The following is a 15,555-nucleotide window of genomic DNA, read 5'->3' as shown; positions in this document are numbered from 1 at the left end:
ACGATTAGGGGTGTACTGATCAGACATGAAGGTGCACGGGACCGTTTAATTCACTTTATTTTGAAGGTCACTTTGACTGCTTACCGGCCCTAAAACTGGCTGAAGTTACCAGATCGAAGTGTCCGTTATCTAGCGCACGTTGAATCATTTCCAAATCCACCAAAACGCCGTAGTCGACGTCTCACTTGCATCGTTACTTCTGTTAAAAACAGTAAATGATAAACCTGTCTATTTTGTGAATTCTTTACCAGGAGATTACGAACAAAATTTTTGATATCCACTTAGTCACCCAGGAAATTTCTGGCAAAACAACGCATAATTTTTCAAAACCCGTCAGAATTTGAGGTTCCAGAACCATAAAACAACTCACTTGGAACACTGTCAGCAGCGCTTTGACAAACGTATCGAAATGCTGAGTTGGCCGACCTTCATCAAAATTGAAACTGGAAAATAGAGGAGAATGTCACATTTAAGTATGATTCAATTTGCGAAAGGTGATGGGTATTCTCACCTTGGAAAAATCAGCAGTCAGTCAACTTATGTTGGATTTACATGCGCTGCTTTTTCAGCCTTTCAAGTTAATTGGAACAACAGTTCATCAGTTCACATTAGTGGTTTTGTATCGTAATTTTCCGAACATCTCTTTCGATTTGAATGCAGGCGAGTATTAAGTGGCTGGTTCACGTGCTCCAAAGAAATTAGTTGGCTTGTCATTTAATTTGGGAACTGGTGTATTTAATCTAGACTTCGTATACTGTTTATATGGGCAAAACTACCAGGCCTCCAGTGAAGTGTCTGTGGCTTTTGACTTGATTCAGAAGGAGTGCGTACGGAATTCGCGGAACTTTACCACTATCATGAGCCCGTTGTTCAGGATATCAACTATTCATTACAAGCGGATTTCCGACGCCAAAATTCCCTCTCAATAGGAACTAACCGTTAAAAAGTTGCTCTCAAGTGCTGCAAAAACCAAAGGTTACTTGAGGCCTTGTTCCTCGATGGTGTCTGGCAAAAACTTTCACAAGGTCATTTTCCCCTGATGAAAAGAGAGAACGGATAAATCAGTGCTACTGAAGTGTACTGTGGATAAAACAGGCTGGTATCGGTAACCATTTTTCTGATCATGACGGCTACCTTATGGTAATCCCGTAAGTTGCAAAGCTTGTTATTCTGCCCACAAACGGATCGTCGCCTTAAAGGGAGGCATCGCGAACGCGCCTTCGGTTGAGTCACGCTTTTATGGCAAGGATCGTTTCAGCGTTTGCGTACGTAACACAAGAGAAGGACAAATTGGAAGGCCGGAAGTAAAGAATATTGTCAAATTTTGGGTAGTCCTCTGATGTTCGAGTGTTTCATATGTAGCTCGTACGTTAGAGAATATTTGACAACCGTATGCATGTTTTCGTAGTCTCGTTACAGATTTAGCTTTGTGACTCCGATTCATACTCACGTACGTAGTGCAAGTCAGTCTCCCAGGTATTAAAATTTTCTGCTTTTTCATTGACTAGGAACGATTGAAACCTCAAATGGCCATCCATTTATAGACAGTGAACATATCTTTGCCGGTGTGTTTGAGGTGTGCGAACATTTACGCCTTCTAATCAGCTCATATCAAATATAATTTCTCAGTTGACCAGAAGAAACTCCACAGCTTGATTGAGTTCTGATGGAAATAGGTGGGATTTATCAGGAGTCGGTAGCTGACAGCCGAACTTTTGTCCAATTCTTATGCTTCAGGAAGCTTATCTTTCAAAAATTATTTTTTCCTTCATTTGTATGGAAATAAATGCAATGACAGAAGAGAAATCATTAAGCGAGTTCCATGTATTTTCTCTGTGATCCTATTTTTCGGTGGCTAAATGTTTTGCTGCGTTTTGTAAAGCGCGAACTACACTAAAAAAATGTTGAGAACAGTAAACCGTATTCATTAAGATACTGGCAATAATGGCAAAAAAATTAGCTGTTTACAGTTAGCTAATCGAATGGTCACGTTTCCTCTGGCTTCATGCGCAAAACTGTGCAAAAATTTATGCATCAGGCAATATCAAAATCGTATGCCAGCAAATTGTCCGAACATCTTCCACGCGCATTTTTACACGAGTGAAGTGCAAGCATCACATTGTGCTTTCCCATGCTGGCCGTTCGCAGTTCACATGTGTCAGGAGACCCTATCCTCAGAACTTTCATAGGGGGAAGAAACATTAAACGAAAATTTTCCTTTTGCTTTTGAGTGATACGTCTACGAGACGTATGTAACGCCTCGTTATCCGTCCTCGTAATATTTTGCGTTTTCATTTATTCTTCAGACAATGTTTAGATACTTCTGTGCGAAGTAGAACAATAAGTAAGGGAAAAAAGGACACTAATGAGCTACTTACTCCCCACCAAATAGTTGCATCCCGAGTAATGCGAAAATGAGGATGAATAAGAACAGCAGGAACAAAAGCGATATGATGCTGCGCATTGAGTTCAACAACGAAAGCACAAGGTTTCTGAGCGAGGCCCAATATCTGAAGAGGGAAATTGATCAGGCATTCATAAATAAACAGCTGATATCCATTTTTGCAGCGAATGTTTCATATGAAAATTGCGATTTACAAATTCATGTTATAACGTTTTCTCATCAGACGTGTCATCGTTGTGAACATTGGCCATTAGTTCTCATTACTCCCTCAGCCGGATACGGATTTTCTTCAAGTCTATCTAGATAAAACGTGCACTGAACCCCAGTGTGTGTTCAAGATACAAGTTCATGACTTTCTTTTGAAAGATGTAATATGCTACGCAGATTACACGCGGGAGGGCGTATCGGTAGAGTTTTGAGTTCGACTGAATAAGGGTCCCGAAGGCAGGCGGGAAGATCAGGATGCCAGCTAGACACAATGACTAGTACCTTCTTAATAACTTTTGTGGGACGAAAGTCTCCGCTATCATCAGTGAAGCAACAATGCACATAAAAATGTTCACCATGTTGTGAAGCTGTTGGTTAGCCAAACACCTTAAATTAGCAGTGATATATTCAAAAGCCACATTTCAGGTTGCGGACTACATGATAACACGAATTATTATTATTTTTGGATGAGAAACTTTGTGGCAATTACTTGCCAACGATCTCCTCTTGCAAAAGTTCTTACACTTTTTAACCCGTCCGCCCCTAGATATATACTGTTCTGGCCTTCCTAAACAATGAGAAAATTGAAAAAAAAACAGTGGAAAAATAAACCTGGAATGACAAAAGTGCATATGGGTGTTTCTTACCTCGTGACCTTGAAAATTCGAAGTAGTCGTAGCGCACGCAAAACACTGATTCCAAATGAAGCTTCCGGGTGAAACGCACCCCAAAGTATTTCAAAAAGACTCCCAATAATTACCTGCAATTTTAAAGAGTGATTTGACTCAACTGCAAGAAATTTAGATATGACGGCACAGAACATGCAAGCTAAATGGTGTTGTTACCAACATGGGTTCCAACACTTAACAATTCCGATCCTGCTGCATTGGACAGAAAATATCTGGACGCTATGTCTACTTCTCAGTGTAGAGACACTTATATTGTAAGAGTACTTGCAACGAACCAGTGGGCCTCTTATTTGTAAACAGCTTGACGACTAAACTGCCCATACAGGATGTCTCCGCTCCAGAGGCCAGACAACATGTGGACATGTGAGGTGAATTCCGTAATTTAATAGTAGGTGGTATTATATCCTGTTTGGCTGCGGGCTAACTGACCAGCGGTCTGTATCCAGACTCTTTAGTCATTCACTATTAACCAGGATATTAAGGAGAAGACCAGCGTGGTACGCGATTCTGCTTATTCTTGGTAAGCTTAATTCATCTTTACAATGGTTCCCGTTTTATCAGCATAAATTGGCTTTACCTAAATGCAGAAAGCTCTGTTGGAAATAAACAAACGTGACATAATCGAGTCTACCACGATTAGTGAAACTGGATTCATCAGCACTCGTCCCCTGACTAGAAGAGCATAATTGTTCAAGCCGGATGAAAACACTTTCGTATCTAAGATCAAAATAATAATGCAGTAGGCAGTGCAAATACGGCGGTCGTACGTGCCTTGTGGTTTTCGTTTCACCAATAAACATGCCATTTTCATTGCTTCTTATTTTCAATAGCGTGGTTTACAAAATCAAATTCTCTCGATGTCTCCATGAAAACACATAGCAAACTAAAAATAAACTGTCGCCACTTCCTAAGGTTTCGTGACATTATCCAGGAATAGACTGTATTCTCTCGTATTTCGGGCCACTGTTAGTCACGCCGACATGAATACGCAAAAACAGATTAAACCACTCCATAGTAAATGCAACTTACAGCACAATCAAAAATATTGAAGGTAGATTCAAAATATATGTGTACTTTCAACCCATACATCTTCAGAAGCATTTCCGCTATGAACAGTCCCAAGAACACATATTCCGCATAGTCTTGTAGAAAAGACAAAAAGAGACATTGGATACGATCAGTCTATCAGTAACTTGTTATGAAACCAAAAGAGGAATTCTGATCAAAGATACCATTGCTCACGACTATGTGCATCAACAAATTACAGGGAAATGTTCAGTAGGTATGCTTATCGTCAGCTTATTTCATAAACTATCATCGATGGCTCTTTTGTGGTTTACTATTTTGAATGAATAGGCAATTTCCTCGTTTGCTTTTATTCCCTCCTGATGCACAAAGAGTTTAGCCCAGCAGCTGAAGAAGGTGGCTCCGATAAATTTGATTTTACGGAAGGAGGGTAAGGTATTTCAGTTCATTAGCAGTGGCGCCTGCGAACAAATGATGTACTTATCGACAATCATTCATCAGGGGATTCGTCATGTGTGAGAAATATTAGCCATGCATTCAGTATTTTCAAGTGCAATGTAATTCAATTCTTGTTGGAGAAAAAATACATATGGTAAAATCAACAAACAGCTTCTCAACCTGATGCAGTAATTAGTTGGAGGACTTTTCTTTATGCTAATTTTGACTGTTTGTTTACTGGCAAGAAAGATCACGCTCAGTAAAAGATTCTTGTTAACATGACTGCTCTTGCACTCGGTCTGAATCATTAGATACAAAATGATGTTTCAACTGGGTAAGTCAGTATACTTTCGCTTGCTGTGATTCCATTCCGGATGTTGAGCAATCCTGTAGGTAAACGGTTCGCCTAACAGTAAGGATAATTGTGGCAGCAAATAAGTTCCTCTAACTCTAGCGTACCCCTAACCAACTGACTGCTCCATTTATCTCAACTTCTGATATATTTCATTACAATTGAGGTTTCGTTAATTTAAAAACCACTATCCAGTGAGGTTAAAGCAGCGAAGGTGACCCCATAACGATAGAAATTTACACGACCAAGCACTTAGTTGCCCGAAACATGGTCAGAGATACCTGGCATGCAGCCTGACGTACGATAGTATCTATCCAGTCATTTAAACTCTTTCTCAATCACTTTTGTCTCCATTTGGAAACATCTTTCGCACGTGTTTAAGTTGCTTATTTGGCTTTTGCTTGCATATCTTTGCAAATTTTTCCACTCTTACGCGCCCCTAACTGCAAAAACAATCAATGGTCAAACGTTCCAGCACCGATGTAGAACCACCGAAGTGCCTAAATAATAGGTGGGCGAGAAAGATCCTCACATTCATCACATGAGCAGTGTTCTCGAGTAAACGTTTTGACAGTAACAGTAAGATGCAAGCTTACGAATGGTCGTAACGGAGTGACCACGATTGAAAAATCGTTTCGTTTTCCAGTCACGGAGTCAAGCAAGCTTTACGTAAGATGAAACCAAAATCTCTCCAACATGTCTGAGGTAAATCCACAGTGTACCCGTTTTTTAGCCGGAATCACGCATTCTGCAACAGCAGTTCTCCCGAGTTCTAATTAGACTCAAAAGTAAATTTAAAATGCATTGCAAGTCTAGCTTTAGGTCAGACTCAGAAAATTTTTCGCACAAACCAGTTGGTTACATAATGTTTGAAGAAAACGGTGAAACAGAAAGCAGAACAAGATTATATGGATATCGTATCACCATCCCAATGCCATGTGATGAATTTCGTAGACGGATTAGAATTACGAATCATAGAGACTTGTGGCTAGTCAACGAGTGAAAACTAGCTAAAGTGGACTTGATCGCTAGGAATAGGTTTTGATGGAGTAATTGAAGCATATTCAGTTTACCTCAGGTCAAAATGATTTCAAGGACACAGGACAATAGTACACTCTGAGCTGAGGGCAATGCGGTAAAATGTGGTAAAATATCTAGAAGGAGATTTTTTCCTCTATATAGTGCCTTGGAAGACTTCTGCGGAGCACTCCTGCATATCGAGTGCATTCGTGTATATCACGGTATGCACGATCACACATCCACTTATTGTGTACTTAACTAAGCTAATTCCTTCATTTTAAACCAAGAGCATCATACAGACTAAGACAAAACAGTTAAAAGGCATTGAACACTGTGCGGCAAATATCCTACTTACATCTAAGGCAAGTAACATGCCTCGCTGTTTTGGAAAGTGCAATGATTTTGACTTTCGAATATTCAGTAAAAAATAAGAATCATTCAAATTGCTCTGGGTGTAAATTAATGTAATAATTCTGGTCTACAACACTCAAAAAGTTGGAGGTGCCTCATCATAAACGCCGTGCACTTTGCTGAATGTTTTACTGTCCACTTTGTGTCTTCACTTTTGTCCAGATTGCGTCTTTCATAGTTTTATTCAAATAGCTAAAGCGGCATATGTTCCAAATTTTAGTTGTATGCTCAGTTTTAGGCCTAATTGGTGGACGAACATCTGTTAGAATTACTTTTCATTTTGCAGATGACGTAGTATAGCCTGTCGAGATAAACTGTGACGTAATCCTTACTCTCTGTTCATTCACGATTGACTGGCCTCAATGCCGGTGATGTATTTATGTTTATCATACCAGCAATTATGCGGACATGTTCCGAGCTATCGTGATGCTTTCGAATAGAATTACTCACATAGAAAGTTAGACAGCCAGATGGGTTGGCCATGATGCTCAATTGCTCCGCAGACGGTATTCAGAAAGACCAGTACAATTACGATCCAGTAGCATGCTTGACTCTTCACCATCCTTCGTATAGCATACCTGTGTAAGAGATGAGGGCAAATGTGTAGAGCAGAAGAGAGAGCTGAAGAGAAATTGTGGAAGAATCAGTGCTACCGTGAAACTCGTAAGTTGATTGGTCAAAACTTGTTTTTCCTAGAAAATATGCGTTCCTGGAGATCACAGCTAGTAAAAAGGTTGCAACAAATATGGATCATAAAAAATAAATTTGGTTTACTGGCTTGATTGGAGTGAAACGGATTGCCAATGCTGAAAAGTTACAATAAACTTTGATACCCTAATGGTTCAACTGTCAGTATTCGAAGATAGTGGTTTCGGATAACCTTTACAGAAGGAGGATTATTCGGTGGCCAGACAGCAGAAAGCCACTTTAGTCGGTTGAATGTTACGCCTGCTTCACCCGAATTCTCTCCGCTAAAGTAATGATACTTCAGGTGGGTGCCTGGGCGATTTTTTTTCAATAACTGGAAGCGTAAATTCGGCCTTTTCCACCTTGTTTGTACAATTAATAAGAAAAACCGCCTTCGTTTACTTGGTGCTAGATGAAGCGACACGCTAAGTGTGAACTATTTCTTCGGCGATCACTTTCTGAATCGTTGCACAGATGCCTTAATACATAATATCGAGCCCCGTCTGTAAATTCATGTACCGTGTAATTTTACCAGTCAAAATGGCCTAAATGTTATCTCAAAATTTATCTTGAACTACTTCAAACTATACATTTTATCGACAGAGTCAGAATAGACATTAGTCATTTGATAGAAAAAAAGGGTAGTATTGCTTTTTTTCACTTTGAAACTCCTCGAAATGTTTTTCGCGAATGTAAGCTAGCGTGTGTTAGCCGAAAGTTTGCAGACGTCACTGGCAAACACAATAAACTCGGATAACCTACTGGCAATTCGTGCCTCAGCAAAGTAATGTGGGAATTTTGAGCAGTAATCTCGGTCGCACTGACACCTGCAATCTTCCATAATATGATTACCAGGGCTGTGACGGCAAAGTTGAGTGCAACAGAGTCAAGCAGCGAGTGAATGTCCTCTAGCAAACCAATTGTTTTCAACTTTTTGCCCCTAAAATGAAGCAGCAAGGATCCGGTGAACATAAATGCCTAAAACACTGCTTATGACGCGTGGATACTATCGCTCCATTTTTTCAAGGACCATATGTCGTGCCTAAAACACACCAGGGCAAATTTCGAAAAAAAGGTTTTGCTCCAGGGTCTGTTCTCAGGATGATATAACGTATAAAATGCAAATATATTCAGGATATAGTCACTTTGTTCTGGAGCGCAAATCTGGGGAAAATTGTGTGATCTTTATCTGAATAATCACGGACCCAACCGACAATTAAATACATGCATGGCAATTTAACCATAAAGTTAATGGCAGTCGTTTGCGCTATTAAAGCGGACGTCATTGCAAAACCCTGCTCATTAAAGTTAACACGAATCGAACTCCCGAGGAGCTCGCTGTATTACGCATGCATAACTTTTCGTTACAAACCTTTTTGAACCTTATCTGTTATTGAGGAACTGCGACGTATCATGGAACGTTGGCGTCACAGAGACATGAGCTGAGACTTGTGAGTATGCCCACGACGTATTAGTAAGTGGGTAGTCGTCAAAAGGTGTATCTTCAGATAACGGAAGCAATATTGCACGGCGTCTAGGCACATTGATGTCTAGAGGTCAAACTTGCGAAATATTTTTGGAGTTCACAAAGCACTTAGCACAGGTTTATTGGGATGTCTTCGGAAATCGTCAGGCGCTAAGCCTGTATTTCATCAAGGTGTGACAATACTGGGTTTCAAATTGAACAGAACTCCGACAGCGCTCATTTGGACTTGGTAAGACATACTTGTACGCCACTTTAATAAAGACTTGGATACAAGTGTAGAGTTAAGCCCATTCGAAAACCCGGATGCAATGAACGGATGATCATTTGACTGTTTCATTTTTGGTAATAATCCGCCGAATTTGCCCCGTCCGGTTTTCTTCAAGTTTCGGTTGTAACCGTATTCAAAATATCAAAATTGTTTCTGAAGAGGCTTTACTAAGAAGGCATTTTATGGTCCTCAGCGATACCATTGTATCGACTTTTAAAAGACATTAAATTACAGTAAGTTAAATCTTCCGAAAGAATTCCCCACGACTGTCACACAAATGCATCAAGCCCGTCCGTATAATGCACACCTTGTGATAGTTGGTTTTACCATACCAAAGTATGGCCCTCTGGAAATTTACCTCCGCTATTTTTGTTAATATGGGAGATCAAGTGGGTTGAAAACGTATACACCTGTATAAAACAAATTCCCGGCCAGAAAGTTATAGCAAGTTCTATCCCATTTCACTGGCCATGAATACAAAGCTTGGCAAGCGCCTGAACTAGTGGTGGCACGCTGGAAACATATCTATAAGGTGATGTCTTTCAGCGCACATTTTCACCTCACTGTTAACCATGTTCGTGGATTTTTCAAGAATCTACAGCGTTTTATCAAGCAACTGACTTCTCTGTCAGGATGCATTGCGTTTAAATGAGCTATATTTTTGTTTTGTTTCCTCATGTCCACAAATTAAAACAAACTAAATGTACGACTGTCATTTGTCGGCCAGCATTTCATGATATCAACTCATCTGTTGCTACATCTGTGGCATGACAGAGGGAGTGACGGGGTCATTACTTTTTACTGGGAGAGAAGGTGACTCCTATTTTTTTAATTTACATTATCCCAGTCGAGCCTACATAAATCTGACTTGATTAATTTCAACCGAATTGAAATATCGCGTTTGGCGACAGGAGCATCTCTTTAAACTATGTTGATGATGAGTAAAATCGAAAAGGGACGCCCAGTGAGTGTGAAGGCATTAAATCCATGCTGTCGTATTCTGCGTCAGCCTGTGAATGAATAAAAAATGACTATCATCAACAGTGTGCTGAAATTTACATCACATGGGTTTCTCAATATGCTTACTTTGCATGACCAGTGTTATGCACCAGCACTTGACTTTTACGGAACAGACCTGCCAGCTGTAGGTTACGCAAAAAGTGGTCAAATAATCTATTGTGACCTCATGCACACTGTGTGTATTTTGGTGCTGTAAAAAAATTGGAATATGTTTTACTGGAGTACAGATGTATCGCCCGAATCCAAAGAAGTAACTGCTAGCACAATAAAGAGTCATAACGGGCAAGTTGAGATGATTAAATCTACGGGAGTGGTAGAAAGTGGCAGTATTTGATAGCTCATTCAGAAGCCACCGTCCGGCAAGTACACGATTGACTTCTGGAATCCCCCTCCTCCTCAAAGGTAATCTTTGCACTCAACTCACTCGTGCCCGAACTTCTCATGTTAAGTTCGCATTTCAGAACATCTTTGTCATAGCTGAACTGCGAACTTAGGACAGAGCCGAAAAATTTGCCCACTGACACCATGGATTATTCACTATCCTCATTATTCGCAATGTACTCAGTGTAGTAATATTTAATCCAACAGATGATTTTCTAGTTAGCGTTCTTTAGGCGTTGACATCAACGTCTACATTACACAAAGGATTTAGAGTATGTCCATCATGATTTCGTTTTTCTCATCTGACTGATTCCCATCAAGGAGGGTACTCGTAACTGTAGGAGACGACGATGATTATGTGGTGTGTGAAGTGTTGTCGTCAAATGTCTACGAACTTCGTTTTCAAGTTAAATGACGAAAGGCTTCTAGTTGAGGAGTTTGAAAGCAGTCTAGCAGAACTTCGATCCTCTCATAAGTTTGCCGTTTTGTTTCCATTGTGACAGTAACCTTCACACTTTGTGTATGACAATAATTCTTATGGCAGCCGTATGGGGTTGCCCCTGAGGTCGTATAACAACCAGTTTCAGAGGTTCTGGAGTCAAGTAGTAGACCAAAATAACGCTTCAGGTGACAAGTCAAACAATCCACAGGTGGCTTGAAACTGGAACTTCAAGAAACTCTGTCCGTGAAATCTCATCAATCAGAACCTACCACCCAGAAATATGTTTACAAAAACGCTTGTAGCAAAATCTGAGTGTTACGACCTGATCATTTGAGGCCAATTTGACTTTTGAGAGCTTGCTGATTCCACTTTGTTGCTGGAGGATTGTTTCACGTTACCTCCATTATTCAGGGCGCTGACTAATCCGAAGAGGAGGGGTGTTGACTCCGTACAATGTTTGTGTTCCGTCTGTGCTAATGACACGTACCAAAGGAACTTGCTTCTCAAAATGTCCCCTTAGGTTTTATCATAATTAATTCTTACCTGATTCGCTTCTCGGTTCTCCAGCAGCTCTGACAGCGTTCTTTCCGACGTTTAAGAAGTTCACCATAGGACTGGCCAAAAAGGTTTCCAGCTGTTGGATGAAAGAACGACGTGTATGTAAAAATGCTCGGAATGATACCGCATGTGAGAACTGTGACTAAGATGTTTTGGAATGGATACTTACAAACGTGCACATTACCGAACAGCATTCACATTCTGCATCTACGTAGTTAAGGAGAACTACTTCATGAGGGAAACTGCTCACAAGGCTGCTGAAAACTCTTCGACAGCCCACGACCGGTTTCGCTCTTCTTGGGGCGCATCACGTAGGCGCAGTCCCCGAGTTTCTATCAACCTTTTGTTCTACTTGAACCCAAATTGGACTGTTTTCGAGAAGTACACTCATTTGCAAATTAATTCGGTTTCAACGAGAGACTCAACCTTGTGAATAGTTTCCTTCCTGAAAATATACTGCGAGGTCTCGAATATCGTGCCAGCTGGAACATGCGGCGGCCTGTGTGCGGCATATTCAGTTGTAGAACATCATAAACGAGAGATTCAGTTGAATCGAAACTACTTCAGACTTGCTTGTTGTCAACTGTGTTGTTAACTCAATTACAACCAACTGCTAAGAAAAACTTTTGGGCGCAAAGATAGTAAAAGTATTGTGGGTAACTATAGTCTCGTACCATGCGACTATGTGGTGAAAACCGTCTGGCGATCATCTGAAATTCACTTGATTTCATGTAAGTTGCATTGTGCTTAGTCGCCACTTTTGTGTGATCACATGGGTGCAACGATTCCGAAAGGTTGCGGCTGTTCTGTTTAGACGAACAACCCATGACATCTAAGGGATCATGAGTGTATATCGGTCATTGGGGTTAGCTGTAGTGTTTCGTCCATAGCTTGTGCTCTGTACAAAGGCCGTCTAACCTCTTATTTCGTTCTCTCCTCATCTAGAGATGTATTGTGACGTAAATGAAGGGATTTATAGGAAAGATCTAGATAGAGCCCCAACAGCTCAGCCGAATGAGTGCTCTTATGGGCAATGATAATGTGCATATCCAAAGAGAACGTTCACCTGGCTCTTCCATTGACACTTTCAAACTCCTCTCACGCGACATTACGATTGAAAGACCATTATGGATAACTTATCACTTTCTGTTGAATATATCCCCCCAGTACAGCCGTACACCAGGCGAAACCCGCCTACTTTCTATTACATCATGGTACCCCTTTCAGGGGATCCACTCAACAAGAACTATAATTCCAAACCAGAACTTCGCTTTTCCGCAACAAATTACATTACACCGAGGAAACTTCAGCCAATGTTACACGAGAATTTGAAAAACTAACGGCTTCCAATGAGGACAATTAAAATGCTTCATAAAAGTTGTTGCAGCAAGCTGTGGTGTAAGACTGCATTAAGATCCACATGCTGTCAACGAATGGACCAGCAAGGAATGCAGCGTTCCAGCTTCCAATAAAAAACACCATGAAACGCACTCTAAGTGCAAGGAATCCTTATATTGATGATCTTATTGCGTAACCTCCACCTTGAAATCGTCCTTCTATGCAGCCAATTTATTTCATTTAAGATGGATTCATCCTTTTCAAGGCAGGTGAGAGAAGTATTTTTAACCACACGCGTGGTCACCCACCCAGTATGGAGGTGCGTTATACATAACTAAGTGTGTTACTTTGCCATTTCGGTCAGTGATCCAGTGTTGTCTTAAAAGGAAGCGAAGTGTAAACAAAGAGTGGGTTTTGCGGTAATCAAAACCCCAAGCAAGATCTAAACACAATATCCCACCGCTGGTCGTCTTTTCCCATGGGGTATGTAAAAGTTATTACTCTTCCTACCATAGCAAATGTGGTGCTTTGTTCCTATTTTTACCAACCTTCCTCGGAACTCGGGATTCTCGGGTGTGCCTTCAAGTAGCAGGTAACATATGGTTATAAAATCAGTTAGAATCCTATCGACGGAATGCTGTATTTTCCGGAAATTATCAGCATGACCGGAAAATGGCCACCACAGCTGTATATGTAGTAGGCGCTACTGGTCCTTTCGGGCTCATGGGAAAGTAATGGGTACAGAAACTGAAATGCAAGCAGTACCCACTGATGAGAGTAGGAAACCAGAGCATTTTAAATCCAGTTCAGAATGTTGTGCAAATCAGTCAGCCATCACTTGTACGGTTAGTCCGTAGCCATCGTGTCCGAGCACTTCTCACACTGAACAACCGCAGTGATTGCTTCTGCTAAATAATAGTTTTGGATATGAAGGGTTGTGACAGTTCACCCCGGATCCTGACAATTGCATGTCAGCGACGTGCTGATAGCATCACCAAACGTCCAAGCTAAACTTCATCTTCATGGATGAATTGGACGCAAACAGAAACAAAAATCGTTCAAGAGAAATATTTTCATTTTTTTGAAAACTCTTCGATGGCCCATAACCAGTTTCGTTCTTCTGAACGCTCATCAGGTTAGCACAGCTCAAGGGGTTTCACCAACCCCGTGTTTCGCTTGAATACAAACCGTACGAAATCGATTAAATGTCTTCATTTGCACATCACTTTCGTTTTGATGAAATACCCAGCCTAATGTTAAATAATAATGGCACATACATATAGGTGTGCAACTGAGACTAGTTGACTAATTCCGCACAATTAGGGTTCAGGCAGAAGAGAAGGTTGACGGAAGAAAAGGGATGGAATCGGCTATGAGCCGTCGAAGGACTTTCAGTAGCGTTGCAGACAGATTCCTTCGAGAATTCCTATTGCGATATCTCGAATTTGTTACTAAGTGAGGCGAGCTAATAGGCGGAGAATATCAGAACGCAATATTGAGTAGAGTCTCTCATTGGAACCAAATGGAGTGCGTCAGTTGGAGCAAAGAGCGGTCGCACACGTTTCGGAATGCACAGGCATGACATGCTAAGCCCCGCAATCCAGCGCGGCTTGAATACAATGGTGTATGTGTGGGGGTCCGTAGACAACATTGACTAGCTTGGTTGGCAGTATCCATTCGTCAGGTGCCACAGCACATGGATTTTCGAATTTTAATGCACGCAGTAATTAGGATGTTCTCAGGGTGGCTGCGATGATCAATGACGGGCTCATTTGCCGCATGTCTACTATGCAAGAACAAAAACCTCAAAGTACGACCAATTTCATAACGGTCCAAAAAATATATCTTGAAATATCTTCAGAGACAGGAAAAAACAAGAACAGATAGAGTTTGCAACTGAAAATGTTAAAGCTGGATTCAATGATCGGTGTGCATGAATTGCTGGTATAGAATTAAGTAAAGCTTAAAATTCATTGATATGATGCAATCCCATTTTTTTAAACATTCAAATGCTTGATGGCGGAAACCGTAACAACCCAGAACATTCCAACTCTGGAAGTAGTTATCACCCTCAGACAGGGCGTATCCTACACAAGACTCAGTGCTGCACCGCACTCCCCAGACATGGTAGTTATCCAAACTAAGTGGAAATAGATAAATTCCAAGTTCTATTATTACTGTACTCTGTAACCTCAATAAGTGTGGCATTTTGCATTGATCTCCTAAACTGGCGAATAACCAGTGTTTTGTCTCCTTTCGCGCTGTCGCTTATGGTAATATTACGACTCATCTTGTTCCCAAAGAGGAATGATAGAATCATACCTCTACCACGGTCCAAACCTACATTATATGTCGGACAAAATACTTTGGTTGAATAAGACTTGTGTGACAAGCAGACAGAATAAACACCTACTGACGATGCAAAAAATATTAACCTATTATACACTTATGGATACACTGTTGATACCCTGCGATCTGATCATTAGGCTGCTAGCTCAAGGGAGCTCTTTCAATGAGGACTAACGAGAATAGTCATATTGTGATTGGAGGAAGACAGCCTGGACGGAAAAAATGAGTATAAACTTAGGAAATATGTATGCAGGCCTTCAGGGGGAGATTCTGACTATATATATATATATATATATATATATTCCGCGGTTACGATCGTCTTAGGGGATCTTCCCAGAAAACGAACCAATCTATAACTGCCCAAACGTAAACAAGGTTGTCGATCGTGAGCTTCTGAACGTAACTTAGTTTATCAGTGAACTGAACTAAACGGCTTTTATGTACAAGACTGGGAACACCAGAAACTCAGGGGATGCCCA

The 15,555-nt window shown here is 40.8% G+C and overlaps 1 protein-coding gene across 1 annotated transcript in view; it reads right to left on the bottom strand.

Annotated features, from left to right (window-relative positions):
- T265_10148 (hypothetical protein) overlaps window positions 1-11,697 on the bottom strand; it is a gene marked incomplete at both ends in the record, with an annotated part of 30,967 nt that extends 19,270 nt beyond the window's left edge. Inside the window, 7 exons of the mRNA XM_009176435.1 lie at window positions 371-443; window positions 2,379-2,510; window positions 3,259-3,371; window positions 4,330-4,442; window positions 6,998-7,125; window positions 11,375-11,465; window positions 11,640-11,697. Coding sequence (XP_009174699.1) covers window positions 371-443; window positions 2,379-2,510; window positions 3,259-3,371; window positions 4,330-4,442; window positions 6,998-7,125; window positions 11,375-11,465; window positions 11,640-11,697 — 708 coding nt within the window. The remainder of the gene's footprint in view (window positions 1-370; window positions 444-2,378; window positions 2,511-3,258; window positions 3,372-4,329; window positions 4,443-6,997; window positions 7,126-11,374; window positions 11,466-11,639) is intronic.
- Between the last annotated feature and the right edge of the window lie 3,858 nt (window positions 11,698-15,555).

This window comes from Opisthorchis viverrini (genome assembly GCF_000715545.1).
Source record: "Opisthorchis viverrini unplaced genomic scaffold opera_v5_338, whole genome shotgun sequence".
In the NCBI taxonomy this organism is placed as follows: Eukaryota; Metazoa; Platyhelminthes; class Trematoda; order Opisthorchiida; family Opisthorchiidae; genus Opisthorchis; species Opisthorchis viverrini.
The sequence above is the reverse complement of the archived record's forward strand: the minus strand, read 5'-3'. Positions and strand labels throughout refer to the sequence as shown.